The 24,509-nt window shown below is 31.2% G+C and overlaps 1 protein-coding gene across 1 annotated transcript in view; it reads right to left on the bottom strand.

Moving 5' to 3' along the window:
- Positions 1–361: 361 nt before the first annotated feature.
- LOC118192701 (uncharacterized) overlaps positions 362–24,509 on the bottom strand; it is a 120,905-nt gene continuing 96,757 nt past the window's right edge. Inside the window, exon 11 of the mRNA XM_085819157.1 lies at positions 362–18,235. Coding sequence (XP_085675283.1) covers positions 18,113–18,235 — 123 coding nt within the window. The 3' untranslated portion in view covers positions 362–18,112. The remainder of the gene's footprint in view (positions 18,236–24,509) is intronic.

The following is a 24,509-nucleotide window of genomic DNA, read 5'->3' on the forward strand; positions in this document are numbered from 1 at the left end:
AAAAAATGTCATCCACCTGCAGCAAAACATGCAACAATTCTTGCTACAGAAGAGATCTTAATGCAGGACTTAGAGAAAAGAAATGGTAATATTTATATTACATACTGAAAAAAACATGAAACTACCTATACAGTTAGTCTATTCTTACCTGGAATTAATCTCAAGCTATCAATATCCCATAACTTTGTTTATCACTAACAGGTCCGGAAGCAATGAAAAGTACTGTACAAACATATATAAATTATATATGTACATATTTATGGAAATGTAATTTATTTATACTTACATATGGGTACACAAGCTTAGATAGTTCCCAATAGCATGCAACAGGAAAAATTATACACAGAAAGATATGGACCACTGCATAATTAATATACTTTTATTTTCCTAAATAATTATAACAGTATACATAGAACATAGAAAAAAGTAATACTGATACTGAAGGCAATGCAGATTATATTCCAATAGAAATAAATAGATTTTATATTTTCATCATCTTAAAGCACTACAGGTACAGAATGCAACAAACTAAAGCTTGAATATCTTGTACTTAATGTGAATTAGCAGTTGTCATGGTTAATACACATAGAAATTTTAAAAGCTAGGGACTAGATATGATATGAGTTTAGATATTCAACTTAATCATAAAATATTTCTTTCTAAAACAACAAATCAGGATTAAATGAATTCTATAATTCTTTAAGGATTAAACCAAAACCAAAAAATAGCAAAAATGTATGATGAGATATCAGATTCCAGCAATAAGAAAAATAATGAACTTAAATGGCAAGTTCTCTAATTTATAGCTATGGTTTAAATATACATATATAATTACGTTACAGAACATATTGTAAATTCTATTAATATTAAATGGCTGAACAATTCATATCACCACCAACATATTAAATGCAAATTATGCATAAAAAATTCTTGTGAATGAAAGAGAATTAAAAACTGCTATATAACAAACACATTTAGAATTCATTTTATGGAAATTAAAGACAAAACTTTGGTTCCAAATCTACTGAAAAAAGAATATTTCTTTGTTCTAAACATAATACAATTATTAAAATTTATTATTTACAAATATTAAATAAAAAAGAATATATTTAAGTCAAAATTAATATAAAATTGTTCAAGAAGTTTTATATACAATACAGTTTCAAACTAAGTACAGATTTACATTGAGATAAATCACTCATTGAGCAAATAAAATTGTACGCAAATAACTAGAGCAAATAAAATTGTATGCAAATAACTAAATCCACAAAGAAAAGAAAATACAAAATAAACTTAGTAGTCTGAATAAGAATATAGAAAAATATTCTATAAACAAATGTAATAATTTTCAAGTGGGGAGAAAAAAGTAACTTTTAGATACCACATACTTCATATTCTAATCAAAAGTTTGTATATTGGTTTATACAAGGAATGCTCATTATAACAACTTCTTGTATCCTAATGAAAAAGGACATTATAATGAGTGATCATTATAATAAAAATGGATTAATATATTCTCATATTTGAGGACTTTTTCATCACTCATAGTAATGAAACTGTCACTACAATAAGCAATCATTATAATAAATGCAGTAGACTGTAATTACCGAATAAAGGTAATATTAACTGGGCTAACTCCAAGCACAGTGGACAACAGCAGCCACTTGCGACACAAGTTTTCAGAGTGCATCATCCAAGTTATTCTCTTAATAACTATAATAAACTCACATAACCACTTATAAAGAGTATATTTAACTTTGAATTTATTCATATATTTAACTTATACAGGGGCTAAGTACATTAATCACTTAGGGTGCACTTTTAATCCTTTAACATTCAAATTATTATACCCTCTCCCCTTCAAGCCCTTTAGTTTTACTACAGCAAGAAAGCAATGTCTGCTAAAGGAGAGAAAACATTACCTCTAAATTTCATAAATCCTTTAGCCTTTCGAATATAGCATCTAATCAGTTTTGATACCACCAGCATTCTAAAAGTGATTTACTAGGAAAACACACTATCTTATGAATAAAATATAGAGTGCTAAGAGATTAAAAAATAGCTTCAATTCCAGAATAAAATGCCTGTTTCTAAAGGTATAATAAAATAAATTTAAATATTTCTACTCTATACTTTCGAAGAAATATAAATTTAAATACTTTCACATTTAGAACTTCACAGCAAAAGGAAAATGAGAGTTTCAAAAAATATTCTGAATAAATACCTTGCAAGTAACATATAAATATTAGTTAAATCATAGCACAGATTTAAAATGTTGTCTTTTCTTCTTGTGAAATCAAAGCACTCATTATGGAAAATAAGCCACTTCTGATTATGCCGTTAATATTTATTTCATTTAACTTTAATTTTCAAAATGAAATTATGCTATGACCTTGAATACTAAATGATAACAAATCTAAATTTTTTACTATTTAATATTTTTCATAGGTTGTAAATCTTCAGTAGTTTTTATCCTTTTAGAATAATATTTCTTTTGACATGACCAAATATGATTCATAGAAGTCTACATAAGTCTGATAGTTTTCATACTCAGAGGTTCGTTTGCATCTTCTGAATTTAGTCAATAAGGTACAAACATTTTCTACTGAAAACATGATGGAAATCTAAGAATTCATTTAATTTCACAGAAATAATTTAACTTTTTTTTTTTTTTTTTCATAGATAACCAATTAATTTTCCCCACTCTACATTTTTTAGCATAACTACTGATATATTTGATGCATTTCTTCACGTTGATAAAATCTATTCATAGCAATCATGGAAACTAGCTTTATCTGATTATCCAGACAAATACAACATCATCAGGATGTTCATGGACAACATAAATCACAACATCTTGGCTCTTGTGGCATTTTCTACAAATTCAAACATTCATTTTTAGAAGAAGCAAGAAATAAGTTAGGGACAGATTAGGAGTTTAACTTAGAGCTCAAAACAGAGTGACTCCCAAAGATTTAACCCCTTAATCTACAATGATGGTCAAAGCCTGCGTACGATGGTCAGGCCAAACCTACCTTTCACGGCCATAGCCTGTGTACGATGGTCGGGCCAAACCTAACTTTCACGGGTATAGCCCGCGTACGGTGGTCGGGCCAGAAGTGAATATTACGTGGAATATTTGATACGCAATTACAGTCTGATGCAATAATTGTGGTAGATGCAAGTATTACAAAATGTTTATTTATACAAAACTCCAAAATACAAAATTAGTAATTTGTAACGGTATGATATATTTCAAAGCATTCTAGTACATGTAACGGAACTTTACACTTTTTACACTCGTGTTCTATGTGGATTTTCTCGTACTTGATCTGCATACTGATTCGTTTTGGTTACAATATTGTTCCAAAATATGTCATCAAATATTAGATTAAATATATCAAATTCTCCTCTACTTCCTCCTGATTGACATAAGGCTTCCTCTCTTATGCCAGGAGTCATCGTATAGTCCCAGATTTTTGGACTATTTCTTCATCATTGGATGTATCATCAATAATTATTTGCCTACACTTTCTTCGAAAATTACATAATTCATCATGTTTACGATTGTCTGGATTAGCGTCTTACACAAGTCATGCAAATGTCCCGAACGCTGCGCAAGCTTGTATACAATTTCGGCCCAAAATCTTCGAATCTAAATCGTAGGTTAAGGGGTTAATGGGCAGCAATGACTTGACCACAAATGTTGCTAATAATGAATTTATCCTCTCAATAAAATGCATCAATAAGCACAGCAATAAAACTAGAACAAATAGGCTTTCAAAGATGAAAAAATATCTCTATGTATAACATTTCTATTAAACTTAAGGAATTTGTGGACCTCCGCAATGGGAATTAATCTATAAACATATAAAAACAGATAAATATAGCATTTGAAAAATACAATGTCAATTGTAAAAATGCTATACTAATTTTCATGAAAGAGCATTCAACAAATTCAAGTTCAATTATTTGATAATTCTATATATACAGAACAAACATGCTTTTAAAAAAATTCAGAAACAGTTCATTAAGAAAATAAAGGATATGTAATAATTCTATATGAAATAAAGCTGTAAAACAATTAAAGAGGATTGCATAGGTATAGAAAAGCTGTCTACAGATCACTAGAGATTGGTAGTTATATCACAAACAGAGATGTACAAAAACTTGAAACCATAATTTATAACTAATGTATATGATGCACAGTATTACATACTTACATATTTGTAAAGCTTCAAAGAAATTTAGTATCTACTTAATATACATAATCTCATAATTCTTATAACTTATTACTATACGCATGAGAGGTCATTATATTAGAAGTGAATTGAATACATTCTAATCAGCTGGAATTTTCTTGCCCAGTTACCATAATGGAACAGTCACTACAATGAATGGCATTATAAAAAACATCAACGGTGCAAAAGTACAATACAGTCAAAAGTCTTTAATCCGGACTCGTCGGGACTTCGGCGATTCCGGTTTATCGATTTTTCCGGATTATAGATCATCAGTTTAAATCTGATAAGATGGCATGCAGAAATTATAAAATTAAAAATATGAAACGTAATTTATAAAATAATGAGCAATTATGATCTAATTTACAAAAAAAGAAGCTTAATATTTATTTGTTTACTTTATTAAACATTTCTTTCAACGCGCGCATGCGTAAAGCATACCTTACGCATAGCCAAAATTAGAAAATTGCAACCAGAAAACTATTTGATTTGTATTCGGGATATTTATAATGACGAGGAATTTGATTTAAATCATATCAAAGACGGAGTACATCGAGATTAAATACTACATTTAGTAAGGAATTATAAGCCGAATAAAATAAAAACATCTGCCCTAAAGATAACGATAGTGCTGACAGATCAACTTCCAGTTCATTGCCGGCGCCGCGACGTCCCACCCCCCCGCGCAGAGCAGAGTGAAATTGACAAACAGATTTCGGAACCGTTAGATAAACAAAGGATATGCCTTTATCCATTTTTTATAGCAATTCGTTTTTTGTTTGATGGACATCGAAGCATACTTTCGTTTTCTAGATCCTTTGGGAGCTCCAGCATCGGAAATTCTATTTGACATAATCGAAAGTTCAAGCTAACTTTTATAAAATTGCTCTTACAGTCTGCAAAAAATAATAAACCGGATCCAATTCGAAGATTAAGGTGTGTATGTATTGGTGTATTGAGAATACGACAAAGCACACTAGGGCTATCTGCCTAAGGGGAGGGATGCCTTCGTGGAGGACTTTCTAAGGGGAACTGGCTCGTATACACGTTACACATGGGGAAAACCACGAAAACGCCCATGCAGCCAGCCCGTTCGCGGGATTTGAACCTCGGACCGAACTACCAGTGTTCAGCGATTTTACCGCTCGGCCGCTGGTGGGCCGAAGATTAAGGGACAACGCAATCATCAACATTAACTGAAATACATAATTAGATAATTTTAGCTTATACCGTCTGTTTTACATTAAACGCCCACGCGAAAACGTATTTTGCGCTTGCCCAGACACATATGCGCAGTCGTAAATGTCTTGCGCGCACGAGTAAAACGCCTATGCGCATGCGTCAACGCGGCGCATGCGCAGAAAGATTTTAGCTTTGACGTCCGGATTATAGATCATTCCGGATTATGGGTGTCCGAATTAACGATTTTTGACTGTATTTCTTTCTCAGCAAAATAAAATATTGTTATCTATTTAATGATGTAAATCAGTGATGGCCAATAAGCAGGTTTCAAATTTATTTATATTTTCATATTTCTAACTATCTTAAGATGATTTTTATATGAAAAATAGTTGAAATTATTATCACAATATTGAAATAAACAAAGTTTATTATACTATGATATATTTCTAAATATTAGTTAAACATCACATATATGTCCATGGGCTTAAATATAAAAAACATAGTTTCCAATCTTGAAAACTTAAAAACTGGGAGAAAACAGAAGGTTTTCAAACTGCAAGAAGATGCAATTTCAAGAGAATGCCAAACTGATTTAAATTCATTTTATAATGCATGATTCGGGTCATTAAATGATTTGTAATGTAATTCTGGCATAAAATATATTAATATTTAAGTAGCTATTCTAAATTTTATGTTTTTTGACTAATTTTGTTACATTTTATGATTTTTTAAAATGTTATTGACAAAATTCAGATAAGGAAAAAAAGCTTTTATTTATCAAAGTATTTTAAAATATGATAGAAATAAAACCAATAACTAACTGCATATACGGAATGGAAGGACAAATGCAGCCAAAAACAAACCAAGCTTTTTACTTTATATCAGTTCCTTCCTTCAGATCCCTTCACTTCAGTTTGACATGAACATACATGCAAATTCAATATAAAAATGTTTTTATGCTCTTCACCTAATGCTTCATGTGGTTATATTGGCTATCCATGTTCATTCTGTAGCAGATGAGTGAAAAGAAGACATGTCACAGAAGCAAAATAAGAGGTTAAAAATTAAAAACCAGAATATTTGGAGATTTGCCAAGAGATGAGTTAAAAAACCCAGAGAGTTGGTAGTTATGAAATTGGCCACCACTGATGTAAATATTGATTCAGTTAATTCACAAAAATTGCAGAGTAAAAAAACTTATAGAATGTAAAAAAATTATACTTTATATATGTTTTTTCTCATTTAGTAAATTTTTAAGTTTGCAAAACTAAGTTCTGAGTTCTTTATAAAAAAATGAAATACTTGATCCTACAAGAAGTTATTTAATAGACCCATAAAAATTCATATCGTACAGCCATGTTTCAATAAAATTTGTTGCAGTTAAAATTTTTACATGGAAGGAGAACTTCCAGCCAATAGTGAAACATGCCACAAAATTCAGCATCTTGAATACATATTTGAAAGTGAAAAAGGTTAAAAGCAGGCTTATATTTAGATTTAACGTAAGTAAAATTAAAAAGAACTATGCAGGAAAAAATTCTTTTATATTAAACTCTAAATATAGATGTCCTCCCCTTTCTTGCTGTTTGACAATTCGTTTTTTCAACTTTTAATTTACAACCAGAAATCTAAATATTTGATCTTTAAACTTATATCATCATATTTCCATAATGAAAGGCAAAATATAGTCTGCCCCCCACACACAAATTTTACTTTACTTTTCTATGTCTAATATATGCTATTTAACTTTTGCACATATTCACAGATGATATACATTGTTTACTTTTTCAGAAAGGGCAGCCAAAATGTATTAGAAAACTAAGAAAAGATTGCATTCACATTTTGATGATTTTTATTTTTCAACAGTACATTGATCCTAAAACTATTTCATAATAAACAGGCACCTATATAACTGTGATAAGCATAAAAATTATTCTTCAATGTGTAATTAAAAGTTTACACAGTCTACTACACTATGGTAAAAGATGAGGAAATTTACAGAATATAAAATTATCTTCTGAGCTATAAATTTACTTTAAATGGATCTAGAACATTCACATACTTTCGAAATATCATCCTTCCCATCTTCAGACTTAAAAGATTAAATAAAATGAACATATTTTCTCTCCCATTTACAGTCTCCTAAAAAATATGTGATATAATACTAATAAATGAAAACGGGAAAAACATTTGGTTTGGTTATCTATGATTAACTAATTTTAATCATGGCAAGTTATTAATGAAGATGAAATAATTAGCAATTTGTATAGATGAAGGGAGTTGCAATTCCTTATACATAATTTATATTATGTCATCCATTAAAATTCATATTTGGGCCAAACATAACCTGAAAGCGCTAGAAAGCTAGAAGGATCAATTTATGCATATTTTAATGCACTTTATAACAATGAAAAATGTTATTAAAAATTATTTCCAATACTTAAAAGAAAAATAATACCCTAATGTCCTCAAATTAAAGAGCAGAGCTTACATTACTTGAAATTTCTACATAATTACACTATTTTAGCAAGAAAAATCGAAGCACAAACATGGACTTTTGCGATTGTGACAAAATTTAGTCTACAAAAACATCTTGATTGAGCATGCTAATGATCAAAGTTTCAAGGCAAATAAACAGGAATTGCGATCATAGTGCTCATTTCTAGTTTGCAATTCGCAAAGTACAAAACCAGTAACAGAGGCGGAAAATTTATCTTTTTTCGTTGATTTTTTTCTTCCCCCCCTCTGCCATTGTTATTCCGTAAAAAAAGCAACTAAAGATGTCATTACGATGATATCGAAGACCTTACAGACAAATAAACAACTTCGAACGTGGTCGCATTGTAGGGTTGTGTGAAGCTGGGTGATCATACCGAGCAATAGCCTGCCACCTGCAGTGTACAGACACTGCTGTGCAAAGATGCTGGCAGCAATGGTTGCTACAAGGAAATTTCCGATGAAATGAAGGCCAAGGATCACAAATGCGAGGCAAGGTAGGATGATTGTTTGAACCACCCCCAACGGTATCATTGCCAACTATTCAACGCACTACAGCCACGTCTATACCTCTTGTGGTACCGTCCACCATCTCACAGCGGTTGTCTGAGGCAGGGTTACACTCACAGGGACCTTTAAGACGTTTGCCTTTGACCCCACAACATTGGCAGAGTCTTCTGGAGTGGTGTCGCAACCGAGCATCATGGCTGCCATCAGACTGACATCGATAGTGTTCAGCGATGAATCCCGCTTCACTCTTGAAGCAGATAACCATCATGCTCGAGTCTAGAGAGGACGGAGCCAGCAGTCCCAATCAGCTGTGATGGTGTGGGGCACTATTTTTTATGACAAGCAGGTCATCTTTAGTCATCCTCCGTACATCAACAGCTCAACAATATGTTGATACCATCCTGCGGCCGGTTGCAGTCACATACCGCTCACATATCTCTGAACAATCGCCATTTTCCAACCAGATGAGGCCAGACTACACACTGCTCATATATCTCTGGACTGTCTCCGTGCGGTTGATACTCTTCCTTGACCAGCAAGGTCACCAGACCTTTCACCAATCAAGCATGTCTGGAACATAGTTGACCACCAGATTCGGGTACCACAAAATATCACAAATCTGGAGCGACAACTGACGAATGCCTGGCAGAATGTGTCGCAGGATGACATTAGGAATCTCTACTACTCCTTGCCTTGACGAATTCAAGCATGCATTGCCGCCAGAGGCAGTTCGACCAACTACTAATTCGAACATTCAATGGATGACTGTGAGCCGTGAACAGGTACTATGACCTTGATTTTTTAATAATTTTATTATCTGTGTATGAGCTATACACACATTCAATTTCATCAAAAACAACCACTTCCTTCATAGAGCTTTGATTTTTTTTTTTTCTAAAAGAGTGTATTAGTAAAATATCTCTAAAATGGATCTTCAAACATTAAAATTCTCAACTGTTATTTACAAAATCATGTACATTTGATACTGGATTTATATGCACAAAATATGAAATACTTTCACTACTCAAATACAACTTTTTAACCAGAAAAAAAAGCCAGAACTTCTTGAGAAAAACTAACTTTTTGCCTATTTTATAAAAGTATGTGTGCGTGTAAAGCAATTTTTTTATTTTATTTATCTGTCTGTTTTAGGGACGGGTTCAGTTTTACATATAAATTGCAATTAAGTAATTTTTAATACTTTTTAAGCCACTAAACATGTGACTGTTTCCATTCTATGAATGCAGATTTTTTTATGAAAATATCAAAGTACTTTGCATGTGTTGAAAATTTGCATTCCTTCCGTTTACGACTGCGCTGAGCAGAAAGGTGAACTATATAATTGCACGGAAGGATCCTCCTGACAAAAAGAGAAAGGGTTGTGTGTCTTCTCTGTTCTGGATGGTGCTGAAGACTGTCCTTCCTGTCATGCCTATCCTTGACGTCTGTCGATGTGGCCAACAGCCATGATTCTCTCGAGCATGGTGCAGAAATGTGATGCATCCAGTCCTAATAAGGACCAGCACAGTGGAAATAGGAATCTAGCTAAACATTCTGGATAATCTTTCTACATTTCCAAGTACATGTCTGTCCATGCAGCAGAGAACCTCAGTTCTACACGTACCACAGCATTTAACTCTCAAGGTTCTTTAAAGAACTAAAATTTCAAACACAACAGTATGGTACACAGGCTTCAAGAAAATAGGAATAATTTTCAAAATGTAATCTTCAAATATGACTAATATCTCTGCTGAATTCTTATTATTGTTTGTTACACTGCAAAGTGCTTGGGAGTTATTTTCTGAGATGAAGTATGCCTTCATATAGCATTTTCAAAGGATAATTGGCTCATATTTACATTATACATCAGAAAAAGCATGAAAATACTTGTCCATTAAATGCAGTTTGAACCCTAGGCATAGCACCAGTCTTCAGTGGCTTTATCCCCTTAACCACTGTTAACCCTTTGACGCACGCGATACTATTTTTATAATTTTTTTAACTAAAAACTCTAGAAATTGAATATTATGATTCTAGAGACAAATAATATATGAATTTAAAAAAATCTACTCTTGCACTTTGTCCTGTGGGTGGTGGTCACACTGTGAAAACACCGCGCGTCTAGGACTTTGAAACTTACTGATGTAGTAGGGGGGGGGAGGAACTTACCATTTTCCGCGCGCATTTCCAATAAATGACAAAATTTACGGATTTTTAAAAAAATGTATGTAAGAATTGCATTATATATAATTTTTTACATTATTTTACAAAGTAAATCGTCAGAAAAAATTTAAAAATAAACATTTATGTAATTTTTCTATAGCAGTAAAAATATAAGTACCTACATAATAAGGATATTTGGATAAATGGATTAAAAAACTCAATAAAATAAGGATAGTAAAGAACTCAATTTTTTTTTTTTGTGTGTGTGTGTGTGTGTGACACTGTTCAAAGCATGTTTTGTTTTTTTGGCACATGCATAGACCCACACTGCACGTTTTGCACATACATCTTGTTCTATGAGGTTTCTTCCTTGTGCTACAAAATGTACACTGCCTGGATTTAAATTTCACTGGTATATGTCCAGCGTTATTTAGTTTCTTTTCATCTGGCACATGAAATTTGTGATTTTTTATGTTAATGGGGGGGGGGGCTTGGTCTTTTTGGCTTTGTACGGATCGTTCGTTTCCCATTCATATTTATTTTATTCGTATTTTGTACCAAAATATTCAGAAAATATTTTTAATTTAAATAAAACTTTTACGCAATTTCTATTTTTAATTATAGCAAAGTATATTTACATTAAATTTAAACCACACGAAATAATTTATAAAATCACAATACTAGCTTGGGGAGCAAATGTGTTGATGTCAGAGAAAGGTATTTGAAAAAGAAAGACCTTTTTACTGGGCAGGTGCTTGTATTTTTTAGTAATAAAATAACTATGTGGTTTCAAAGCCCTTTATCTATATCCGGGAAAAAATAAACATTCCTATTTGAAAAGCAAGCAAACGCCATTGAGAAGCAAATGCCAGCAGTTTCAAGGCATGACAATCGAGCCTCTAGAGGATTGTAAGCATTGTGACACAATGCTCTAGTGGCGCAGTGGTTGCGCCCTGAAACCACATAGCAAATGCCATACATATAGAAGGATTTTTTTTATATGTGCAGTTTAATTACTGCAATTTTTTATTGCTTATGATAGAAATCATGATGTGTGATGATTAACTTTTGAAATTTAAAGTTGTTTATATTAATAAAAGGAAGTTATTTTGTCTCATCGAAAACGAATTTTAAAAGGTATCCGATCTGAAGTATTAATACCTAAAACATATATGATTCTACAGTTATTTTGTGTTATTTAGATGTAAAAGATCAGTAATCAATTCATTTTCATTAAAAAATTTTGGAAAAAAAAGAGGAGAAAAAAAATTTGGAAAAGGGTGGTTTCAGGGCACGACCACCGCGCATCAAAGGGTTAAATGCCAATTTTTTATTGTTAGATTCATGAAATTTCATATGAAACACTGTCAATCACAATGGTGTTAAGTGTGTTGACATATAGCAAAAATTTAGTTACAAAGCAGTATGGATGAAAACTGCTGTTGATTTCTCATTATATTAATAAAAATGTCTCTTTGCTTAGAAATTTGTTAAACCATAACATAATTTAAACTAAGCAAATTTCTTTTTATTTTAAGTTACCTTTCCTGTAAACTCTTATTTCAACTTCCCTTAAGAATGAGTGCGTGGTTCAGCTTTATGCTAAATTGTGTGGGAGCCAAGTTTTGTATTTAAAGGTTAGCAAGAAACTTCTCAAGAGTGAGAGGAGTGAGAGAGCTCTTAGTCTCAGACACTTCGGTTTAGACCCAGTTTAGACCCAAGCGGGGTCATTATTTTTCTGTTATCACTCCCGAGCTGGGAGTTGCTATAAATAGTGATTTAAATAAAAGGGTCTTTTACACCCTCCTTACGTTGTAGTTCTTCTAGCACTCACAAGAACATAGCTGCATTCAGCTCACTGTTCGAGATCAGGACCTTGATACTGTCACCATTATGTTTGCCAAGAGTATGCATAGAACATATAGTCCTGACATCAGATTGATATCAAAATGTTAGCAAAAAAGGAACTTAATTAAATTTTAAAAATATAGCCTTTAATGATCAAATTATTCCTCAGTTTACTTATTATTTCATATTAACTTTTACTTAAAGTATTTTCAGTCATTAACCTCTCCATAGTATGTTTGAGAATTATATTGTGAGAAAAATGCATGCTGTTTATAATTTTCCGTCAACTTTCAGGCTAAGTTTGTCACAAGTATAGTTAAACACATAATTCAAGGACTGTCCAAAGCATATTGGTGTACATATATAATTCCGTTTATATAAAAAAGTCATACAAATTTTATAAATGAATATATAAATGAATTCACAAATATATTTGTTCTTCAAATATGAAAATGAAATTCTTTCAAAAACTGCATTGAAGCTCTTCTGTATAAAATACACACAGCATGTTGTAAAGTAGAGGATTTAGCATGTGATTCAGTCTTTAATATCAGAATTATATTATTTACAACATTATTTCAAATACTATCAGATAACATTGAAAAACATTACTGCTAGACAGTCTGCTAAATAGATGGCCTGATCATAAGATATCAATGAATATAGAACATTAAATAAATTGTAGATGTATTTTTTATTGCCTCACAATTTTTCTTTTTTTAAAAAAATGGAAGGCCGAGAATTAAATGCAGAGTTGTAACTGCACAAGCTTCCCTCATATCCACATCAATCAAGGTAAATAAAATCATTTATAATTTAACATATATGAAATAAAATTAATTCAACTTGTTAATTTTAAGTACGTTATCAAATTACTTTTAACTGAGATTCAAATCAAATATAATTTTATGACACATTTAAAATAATGTGTTCAAAGATAATTTCACTTACCTATGCACTTTAGACTTTGATATTTCACAAAATCACAGCCTTAAAATGTAATTGATATAAGAAAACAAAGCAGAAAATTAAACCATTGGCATAAAGTAAAGAATATCACTGATCCTAAGGACAATTTACATGGTTATTTCCCCATAATTACACTGTTTTAAGCGAAATGCTAGCAATGTTAAGCACCAAACAGATTTTATCAGAAGATGTACTTCATTCACTAGTTTTGGAAAATTAAGATATGTTAAATACGATAGGTAACTATCAAGGGCACTTTTATCTAACTTTATTCTCAGGACGGAAACTACACAAAATACATCACTTTTTCATTCAACCACAGGCACTTCTGCTATAGGTGACAAACAACTTCTGACAGCATTTCAGTACATATTTAAAATAAGTAAATAATTTTTTGTCTTATGAATTATGAAAATTTTAAATCAATATGAAATAGTCTGAAAATAATCCAAAACTGAAAAGAGAAATTCAAAATAAAAGATATTATAATACATAAATCTCGCTTTATTACTTCATATCTAATTAAATATGTCAGGGTTGGCCAAACTTCATGTCAGTAAGAGCCGAGCGTTTCAATTCAGGAATGTTCGAGAGCCACATCTAGATTTTCTAAAAGCCACAAGTTCATATTTACATCATTACAGAAGTAGTGGAGGAGATTTTTAAATAGAAAGAAAACCCTGATAACTTTGTCAAAAGAGTCTAAACTAATTAATTACTTCCTTCTGGGCACTGAATAGTTTCAGTTTACCATATTTCATACATATATCTTATATGCACGAGCTGCACAAATTGTCTGCATCAGGCTCGCGAGCCGCACTTTGGCCATCCCTGAAATATATAATCTTCTTTATTACTTTATCTAATTAAGTATGTATTCTTTATTACTTCATATCTAATTAAATATGTATTCTGTATTACTTCACATCTAATAAATAAATAATGATGAAAATAAATTATGACTTTTCAGACTGAGTTTTAATATTTATAATTTAAAAGATATTTACTATACAGTTAGCTTGTAAATTATAAATTTACACATGTTAGCTTTCCCAGCACTGCATCCCACTATAGATAATCCAGTGTATGAACAGCATTTACACCATAAAAATAATTTGTTTGCCAGAGGAATTCTCATATGAAAAAATATAATGTTGTAGCTCATTAAAGACATATTCTTATTAATGCAATTCTTAGATCAACAATACATAAGCAATCACAGGAAGAAAGTTTTATATATCTTAAAACTTATTTATGTCATCACTTACAAAGTTGCCATTTTTTCTTTGTCATATTACACACACAATGTGTGAAAGTGTATGCCTGGGGCTTGAGTGGCTACCAGGCACACTGGCAGGAGGTGTATAGCCGGATGTCCTGTATTATCTGAAAGGATAGCTTCGAATAATAAAAAAGAAGCCACGAACCCCTCCCATAATTTTGGTGTTATGTGACTCATGCCTAGAAAGAATGACACTGCAGTTATAGTATCTTAATGAAGTCTCTAGAATGCCAACTTCTAGAGTATTTTGCCTTACCCATCAACAGGCAATAAATACTGGGTGGACCTTTTTGACCTGTACTTTCTTTTCTAGTTTATATGTGGCTGAAAATGACAATATAACTAGAAATTCTGCCTTTGCAGGCAAAACTGCTGAGGTAGACCTTTCTTCTCAAAACAAGGAAACCCAGAAAATATCAGTCGAAGGAGCAGAAATTAATCCTTCATTGAGTGAGATAGAAATTACCTCTACTCAAGTTACTCAGTTAACATCAGGAGAAGGGCAGGAAGCTATTAAAAGCATGGCTGTTTATCTAGATAAAATCAAAATAAGAAAGAGATTGTACAGAGCACAAAAAACAAATAAAAAAAGAAAAGAAAGAAACGTGCCGAATAATTAAAAATTGCCAAAGGTTCTTGGGTTGAAAAACCCATAGGGAAGGGTGAGAAAAGACAATCTCAAAAGATGGAACAGAATACAGCCCCGAAGACTGCCAAAAGAAGTAGACCTGAAGATTATACCTTCAGGGAGGCTCCTACTGTGGTCAAAATGTCTGTATTCATTGAGGGACATCCTGAAAAACATTTATTAGAGGAACAGGCTACTAACCTTGAACTTCTGATAACACTGACTACTTTAGGTATTTTCAATACTCTGAGCTCTATTAAGGGGCTGTTCGACTTTATAAACAAAGTGGGTTACCTAAACAAATGGATCTAGGAAGCATGGGTTTGGTGCATTTGGCACAAAATGCTATTTAAAAGGAGAGGTGCCTAATATCTGACAAACTCAAGAAGGAAAAGAAGTGCAAGTGGGATGTGTGTGTGTACATATAAACACACACATATCTTTCTCTATATACATATATATATATGTGTGGTGTGTGTGTGTGTGTGTAATAAAAACAAACTTAGAAGTACTGAAGAGGGGGAAATGAGGTGCAGAAACATAGAAATAATGATTGTGCATCACACAGAGAGAGAAAATCATAGATCCATATTGAACAGGAAGAATTCTGGGAAGAATTCTGATTGCATAGTATACTAATATGTTGAGTCCATAATATCTGAGAAATTTGGCAATCGAGGCAGATTCCATTTTTAATTTACATTAACGTTTGTGGCCACTTTGCACTCTAATCGTGCTTATTTCCACAAACTGTACATTAATACTATTGCAATAGAAAGAATGCACAGTGAAATAACATTTCAGCAGCAACAAAGGTAGAAGCAAAATATTCAGTTATCCAATATGAAAGATCACCAAGAGCCGGTTTTGGTTTAGGTTAGAAAGGTTTCAGTTCTCAATAGTTTAAATTTTGAATAAGCTACAACAACAGTGTTACACAAGCAATGCAACATAGATTGATCTAGAAATGGCACTATGTAGAAAAGTTATTATAACAGGGGAATATCCGAATTAAAAATGAATTAAAAGCCTACCCCTTAATTAAATTATAAAGCCTATTTATATATTTTTATTATTCATATATATATATATATATATAATTTCACACTACTGCTCTGAATATGAAGAAAAGATTTATAAAAAAAACAAAACAGTGTAGAGTACTGATTACATGATATTCAATTAAGTTCACTTAATACAAATTGTGTCAATTATTGAAAATAAAATTATATGTCAAGAAAACAGCAATATTTTTTTTTAGCCAGAATGATTCATATATTTCAAGAAATTCACAGAATAATTCAGATATACTATTATACAATACTATATTGCTGAACTGTGACATTTTATTATTTCAATAAATTCTTATAATCTTATGGAAAATTAAAATATGAATATTATGTAAATATAAATAACAAAAAAGCCAATAAGTGATAATAGAATGCAAATTAAAATACACACACACCAAAAAAAAAAAAAAAAAAATATATATATATGATATACGTTTTCTTTAAATCAAACAGACTGCAGAGTTGCAAAGTACAAAACAAACACTAGTCTGAAAAGATTATCTCAAGTGGAACTTCTAATTATATTTTACTTTTTAATTTTACAGCTTCATCCATTTAATGCATTCAGCATATAAATGTTTTTGAAAAGAAACAAGAGTCTTTAAAAAATTCCAAAGGGATTTCCTAATTGCATTATATCTTTTAATATTAAAGCTTTTATAACTTACGATATTCAGAACATAAATGCAATTAAAAAACAAAGTAATCCACAGATCATTTTATTTAGGTGTGTTTTATGCTTATATTTTTTAATATATTAATTAAGCTAAGATACTTATAAAATTTAATCTATTAATTTTAATTACAAATTTTAATATGCTTCCTACTCTGGTTTTCAATGGCAGCAGTTTTCAACCACAGAAGGAAAAAAAAACTATCAGCTAGGAAAAACAATGTTGAAATGCACCATGATTTATAGAATGCATCCATAAAGCAAATCAAGATTTTTTTTTTAACTGAACATTTACAAGTAATTAATGCAAATTAATTATGTTCCCATTTAATGAAGGTCATGATCTTTTAACAACAAAACCAAAAAGATGCAAATTAATTATAATCCCATTTAATAAAGTCATGTAAAAAACAGTTTTTAAGGTCTGAATTAAGAAAAAGAAAAGAAAAAGGAAAATGCAAATTTTTAATTCTCAAACAGTTTAATAAAATGCTGTTAATAGCTTAAATGTTTAAAGTACTTTTTTCTACTACATCATACTATAAACAGATCATAAATGAAATAAGTATGTGTAATTAAACTAATAAAAGGTTTAAAAATGGAATTATATGAAAAATGGAAACTTTGAGAATGCAATCACAATTTAATTCACATAAAAGACTGAATTTTCAAAATCCTTTTTTTTTTTTTTTTTTTTTTTTTTTTAAATACTAAACACAACAAATGAAGATGAGAATAATGAGGAAAACAGGAATGTAAGATCAAACAAACACAGCATAATTTAAGATTTTCAATTTTCAGTCTAGCCTAATTAATATATTTATCCTAAACACATATGAATCCCTGTCTCATTTAATGCAAAGACTCTTTCCAATTCAATCTGAAAACAGCAAAATTGTTGGAATTCTTCTTGTCTATTCATTTATTTTTATTTAGAAGGCTTCAGTTACTTGACTATTGAGTAGATTCTTGCTAATTACACATTCCTTAAACCACATTGAGAACTTTATGAAGGAATACTTTAATTACAAATGAAGTGGAATTCACTTGTCACTTATCTTCAGATTCAGAGACAGAACTACTACTACTTAAAGTACAATTACCACTTGCAAGGGACATTAAATTCCTAAATGCTTCATGATTCTGTGCTAAGTCTGGATTACTCTGCAGAACCTGAAAAAAATACATCAGCATTGCTCTAATATTTAGGTAAATTTAAGATGATATTTGCAATGCAGTTTTATATATACACTAACAGCAGAACACTAGAAATCTACAACACATGCCTGGGACAAAAAGTTGGGCAAATTTCAGGTTATAAAAGATAAATCATAATATTTAGATTAAAAGTGCAAAATAAATAAGGGCATATACAATAAAACAAGAAAATAAGGGACATTAATAAAGCATAAAATATTATGCTTGCATAGGAAATGAGTCGTTGATATCTCCAAATAATCAAAAACTTTTCTTAGTCCAGCTCTAATAGATAAACCAAGTCACAGGTTCGAAAAGATAGAGTCACTGCTCTCATAGCATGTAAAACAAAGGCACTGTTAAGGAAAGTTTTAGACACATGTAATATCCAGATTTAAAACTTTCAGTTGGGCATTATGTTTAGCAAACTTAGTGCCACTCTGGGGTATCTGAAAGATAAACCAGCAATCATTAACGAACTGGAAAACAATATTTAAGTAGAAATTCTTTCGATATAGCTTGAAATTTTTGCAATTTATTGACTAATTTTCAAAGAATCTGTCCTTGTGAGGTTACAGACACTGGTCATTTGAAAGGCCTAAGTTTTTCACATTGAACATACACTCATTTGTTATTTTTTATTTTAGTCTAATTCTATTCAAATCAATTACATTTATTTCAAAATAAAACATTTATAAATTATTCAAATCTGTTCATGGATCTTTTGTTAATGTTTATTGAAGCTAAATAAATGAATTCATATTTCAGCCTTCTTAGAAATGAAACATTTTCTACAGAGTACAGAACCTTAATTTCCTCATTTCTTACTCAACTTTTGTGAATTCTACTAAAATGTCCAATTCCCTTATTTCATGAGACAACAAAGAGATACTCTAATGTCACGTACAATATATTTTGCATAGCTGCATTTAATAGTACAATGTATACTGTAAAGAAGTACATAGCATACGTTATACCTAATTATGTTTTTGCATGAGGTTTTTACATAAAATAAATATTGCATTATTTTTTTTACACATCATTTTGGTTTTAACACGAGCTGGCCAAACCAATTTGTAAGAGTTTGGAGTGGCTTTAATATAAGAAAAAAAAAAATTTTTTTTTTATTTGTGGCACAGTAGTACCTGCAACACGCAAACATTGCATAACAGCTAATGAAAGAAAATAAAGCAATAATCCTATTATCCCTAATACTACCAAATTTCTCAGCATCGTTACGATGGCCACGCAATTGACTGAGCTGGATTTGATAAGCCATCATTTGAGAATATTGATGAATTGTCAAAAAAGCTCTAATCGAAGATGAAGTATTAGAGGTTGTCCTTGATACTCCTAATCCAAAAGAGCATTGTGATAATGAAGAAAATGATCAAGTTCTAAATGCAGATTTATTAAGAGGTCTGAAACCGACCAGGAGATTCAGTAGTCATTTTGTCAAACATTACCCGAATGAAAAACGTTCTACGAAATTTCAACATGAACTGATGTTGTCGACAGCCTCTCATACAAAATTATTAAAGGCTTAATCAAAACACAAACACAGTGATTAATAACTGAAGTTGTTGGCAAAATTGGTGAAACATCAGCATTAGAGGAGAATCGAGCTGATTTTGCTCAAGAGATACATAAGGAATTTCATTAACACAGGAAGAACAACATCCACAACATTTGTAGTGGTAACAATGATATTCCAGTCGAATACCTAATGTGTCATTTATTGTCAGAAAGAGATAAAGAATAAACTCTTATTATGTGTAAAACAGATTTCTTTTTGGTCCCCCCCTTTTTTTTTTCCAAATGCAAATTTATCCTAATACATTTTCATTACATATGTGGCCACACGTGTATCTTATTGAAAAATAAAATGCTTAAAATGAGTACTTTCAGATTTTTTTTAATTATATTTGCTGAATTTTTTAGATTTAAAACGAATCTTCTTTTCTTCCATAAATACAATAACTTTTTACTTCTTTGTACACTAAGTAAAACAAGTATATTTCAACGAAAATATCCATTTTGACCACTCTCGATTCCATCTGAAAGATATTTTTGCATTACACCTGTACACACGGACAAAATAAAGGACTCTTTTCCCCCAAAATGGATTGTGAAATAGATTCAGAAGAGATTTTTTTCATAACATCTGTACGTACATGCATACATATGTATCTCACATAACTCAAAAACAAGTAGCCTCAGAACATTGAAATTTTGCATATGGGACTGCTGTAACATGTAAATGTGCACCTCCATTTTTGGTTGCGATTGGCTGCACCAAAAGTACATAAATATATACCCACCCTATTACCCACTTCAACGAGCTAAGTTTTTTTATTATGATAGATTGGCAAATTGTGCATTTTTTGCTTTAAAAGTGATTGAGTTATATTGTTCTTCTGTTCTGGTTTAAGTTTTTATGCCTTTAGTTAATCTGCATGCAGTAGTTGTAGAATTATCAACAATTTAAAACTTGTTCAAGTTTCACTAAGCTAACGATGCCGCCATTTGTTTGCATTGGAAACTTAGTAGCATAGTGAGTTAATAGCATAGTTTCTGCACCAACTTTTATTGTCTTTCTACCGAGTGGAGCCAAAAGTTTTGCGCCCCGGAAAATCTGTCTCTCAGCCTAATTTTAATTAATTTAAAACTCTAATTTTAATTGTAAAAATTATTTTTAATGGTTTTAACTCTATCTGGTGTTTTAGGTTTTTCTGTATTTTACAACTTTTAATGAAGATGTTTTGAGTTTTTATGTATTTTTTCCTTGCCGCAAAAAGATAACTGAACTGACTGAGCGCCGCCCGAGATAACCACTGACCGGACTTTGTTGTAAACGTCTTACAGTGTTAATAGTCATCCTGCAGAAGGGATTATTTCTTCCATATAAAAATATAAATATTACATGGGCATACAAGGCCTTTGTATATGCATAGATATGTTAATTACAGACACTGTCTTGTACAAGTTACATGTGATAGTTAGATATAATCATGACAGTTATGTGCACATTCAAACATTATCTGAAGTCATGTATACAATACTTTTACTCAGATAACCAAAGTAAACTTGTAGTTCAATTACACATTAACTGGATTTTCTATGTCACTTTTAACTGCTTTACAACATTATTTTTAACAAGTACATACAAAATGGACAGTAATAAGCTTACATTACAATACTTTTTGCTCTTACAATGCTGTTACTATTCTATGGGGTGAGCTATTTTTCTAATGTTGATTTTCAGTTGTTGTAATACTATTTGACTAAACTGGGTAGGAAGTTATGTGACTCAATTTTCTGATACCTTAGCTGAATCGTGTGGAAAAGTTGCAACTGCTATTACAGTTGTAGTACCTATCGAGGGAATATCTTTGTTACTGTTTAATTACTTGGATATTGTGGCAAAAGACAACTACACTAATCTGCAGCTCCATCCTATCTGCAAGTTGTCAGCTCAATGTGCTCCACTTATATAAGGCCTCTCCCCACCACTTTGATTTGCTATTGAAATTATGCTGCAAAGATACAATTCTCAAGGGAGTGGGAGAATTTCTTAGTACCTTGCTGAGCATAGCCTGATCACCTCCTCTATCTTAGTTTTTGGTCAAGAAAACTAAGATAGAGGAGATGATCCCATGGTCCCCACAGTCAAGAAAGCAGATTTCAGGAATTGCAGGCCTTGGCACATTAGGGCTGTTACACCAGAGTTTTAGAACCACTAAAAGTGATATTCTATTTGATGCCCATGGCAGTTTTGCAATAATCAACATAATATATCGTTACACACACATATACTATGTATACACCATAGCCTAATGTTGCAGTTGAATGAGCATTGTTTAATGATATATAAATATTACATAAATATATCTGCAGATCAAACTAAATTTAGATATGTTGATACTACTACAGAAATAACACAGAAGAAAATTAAATTATAATATTTGTTTCAAGGTATTTTGTCTAAATTATAAACACTTAGTTTTCTTTAATTAAAAATCACTTAATTATATGTTAATCAGGTGCCCAATAAAATACAAATTTTAATAAAAAATTTAGAGGAAAACATTGGATTATGTTAGTATGTTAGAAAAACAGTTCTTACAAGTGGCTAATTATAAGGTCTATCCCAAAAGTAATGCATCCCATTTTCTTCTGCTGCGACTATCCATCGCACAGCATTGCTGTTTGCACAAAAGGGTGGGTGGAGTCTTGGGAACACAGTGCAACCAGCGCCAGTCAGCTCTGAGCTCCTGGACAGTCACAGTGCCTGTTTCAGTGAACACTCGTGTGAGTGCTCGGCCGAAAAGATGGAAAAAACTCTCGATACACGATAAAGTTTTCTTTAAAACTTCATAAAATGCCGTCGGACACTTTGCGTTGCTTCAGAAACATTTGATTGTGCAAGACATCTTTTTCTTCTGAAAGATTAAAAAATCCCTCAAAGGACAGCATTTGGAGACCCTGGAAAACATCAAGGCAGCTATGATGAGATTACTAAAAGAAATTCCTATGACAGACTTCCAGGATGCATATAAAGCATGGAAATAGCTTTGGAACAAGTCTATTAAAGCAGGAGGGATGTATTTCGAAGAACACTGAGTAATTGTACGAATCGGTTCAACAAATTTCTTAAAAACAAAAATGGGCGTATTACTTTAGGGACACACCTTGTATAATTAATAAAATGTAATATCATATTTCAGACCTTTCTATTAATTGAAATAACAAACTTTCATTTTTTTTTTTTTTTTTTTCAAATGATCAATCAGAAGTGACATTTTAAAGATCATTGTTATTTAAAACATGGAACTGATTGAAGCTCATCTGCTGATCACATCAGATTTTTTTTTACATATTCATCAGGAATGTACCCAGAGTTGCAAATCATTAAGCAAAACATGTATGTGCTTAGGGCATCAATAAAAAAGGCGCACCACACAAAGGTCCTTAAGAACTCAAGAGAAGAGAGCATCACAAAAATTTACATTTCCGTTTTTATCATGAAATATATGATGTAGATAAAGAAAGACTGAGAAAAAAGGAATGGGAAAAAAATAGGTATACATTTATTTAGGGACACCAAACTCTTTTAAGTACTTAAAAGTCTCTAAAAATCTTAATCTGACCCTGAATGTATTTATCATGTAAAAAAAAATGAATTAGGTGTATTAGTATTTTATTTAATATTGATAATGCTTTACTTTGCAAAATTTATCGATTAAACATAACCATAATTAAACATGTTAACAAAAATGTCTGGTTTTATATAGCATTCAACATTACCTATGATAAGAACTGAATCATGTCTGCAGATAAGGGGAACACTATTATATATCAAATGTAATTGCATCATATGTTATGTTGCTCAAAAATGACTTATTTTAAGTATTAATCTATAAAAATTTAAATAAATGAGGAATTAAATCATTGTTGTAATTTACATGCTTAAAATTGTGTTTCAAATTATATTAAATAAATTCATACTTACAAACTTCTGCTTAATTTAATTATAAGGATAAGAATAAGAATGATAAAAACAATTATTTATAACTCATAGCACAAGTAATCATTTTTGATAAAACCATTCATTCTAAATTGTTTTAAGTAATGTCCTAAAAGGTAATTTATGCTATTTTTCAAATTATTAATTAATGTAAAATATTCCATATGGTCTTCCTTTTATAGATATCTTGTAATATTTCAGATGTATTTTTGTATCCCTTAGTGATATAAGTAGTGGTTTTCCCTCTATATATTCATGGCTTGCAATATTTTTTTATGAAATTGGCACTTCTGATATTAAATTAGATAAAGTCAGATATACCTTCAGGAAAATCCTCCATACAATGAATATTTTGATCAATCATAACATAATTCACAAAGTTTAAATTTAGAAAAGTTTTAAATACTCATTTACTACAACTGTTAGGGAGAGGAAGAGATCTATATCATTCCCTTACTGTATCAGTACAAAAAGATACAACTTGTAATGCTTCATCAATAACAGAAAATGTAATTTCTTAACATTTGCTATTTATGCCTTCTATTTATATATGTATTTGCTATGAGTAAAATGTAATCTTTAAGTATCTCCTTTGGCCCACCAGCGGCCGAGCGGTAACGTCACTGAACACTGGTAGTTCGGTCCGAGGTTCAAATCCCGCAAACGGGCTGGCTGCATGGGCGTTTTCATGGTTTTCCCCATGTGTAACGTGTATACGAGCCA

Source organism: Stegodyphus dumicola, chromosome 6 (assembly GCF_044657685.1).
Source record: "Stegodyphus dumicola isolate Sdum_Otavi_A_Nest chromosome 6, ASM4465768v1".
Classification (NCBI taxonomy): Eukaryota; Metazoa; Arthropoda; class Arachnida; order Araneae; family Eresidae; genus Stegodyphus; species Stegodyphus dumicola.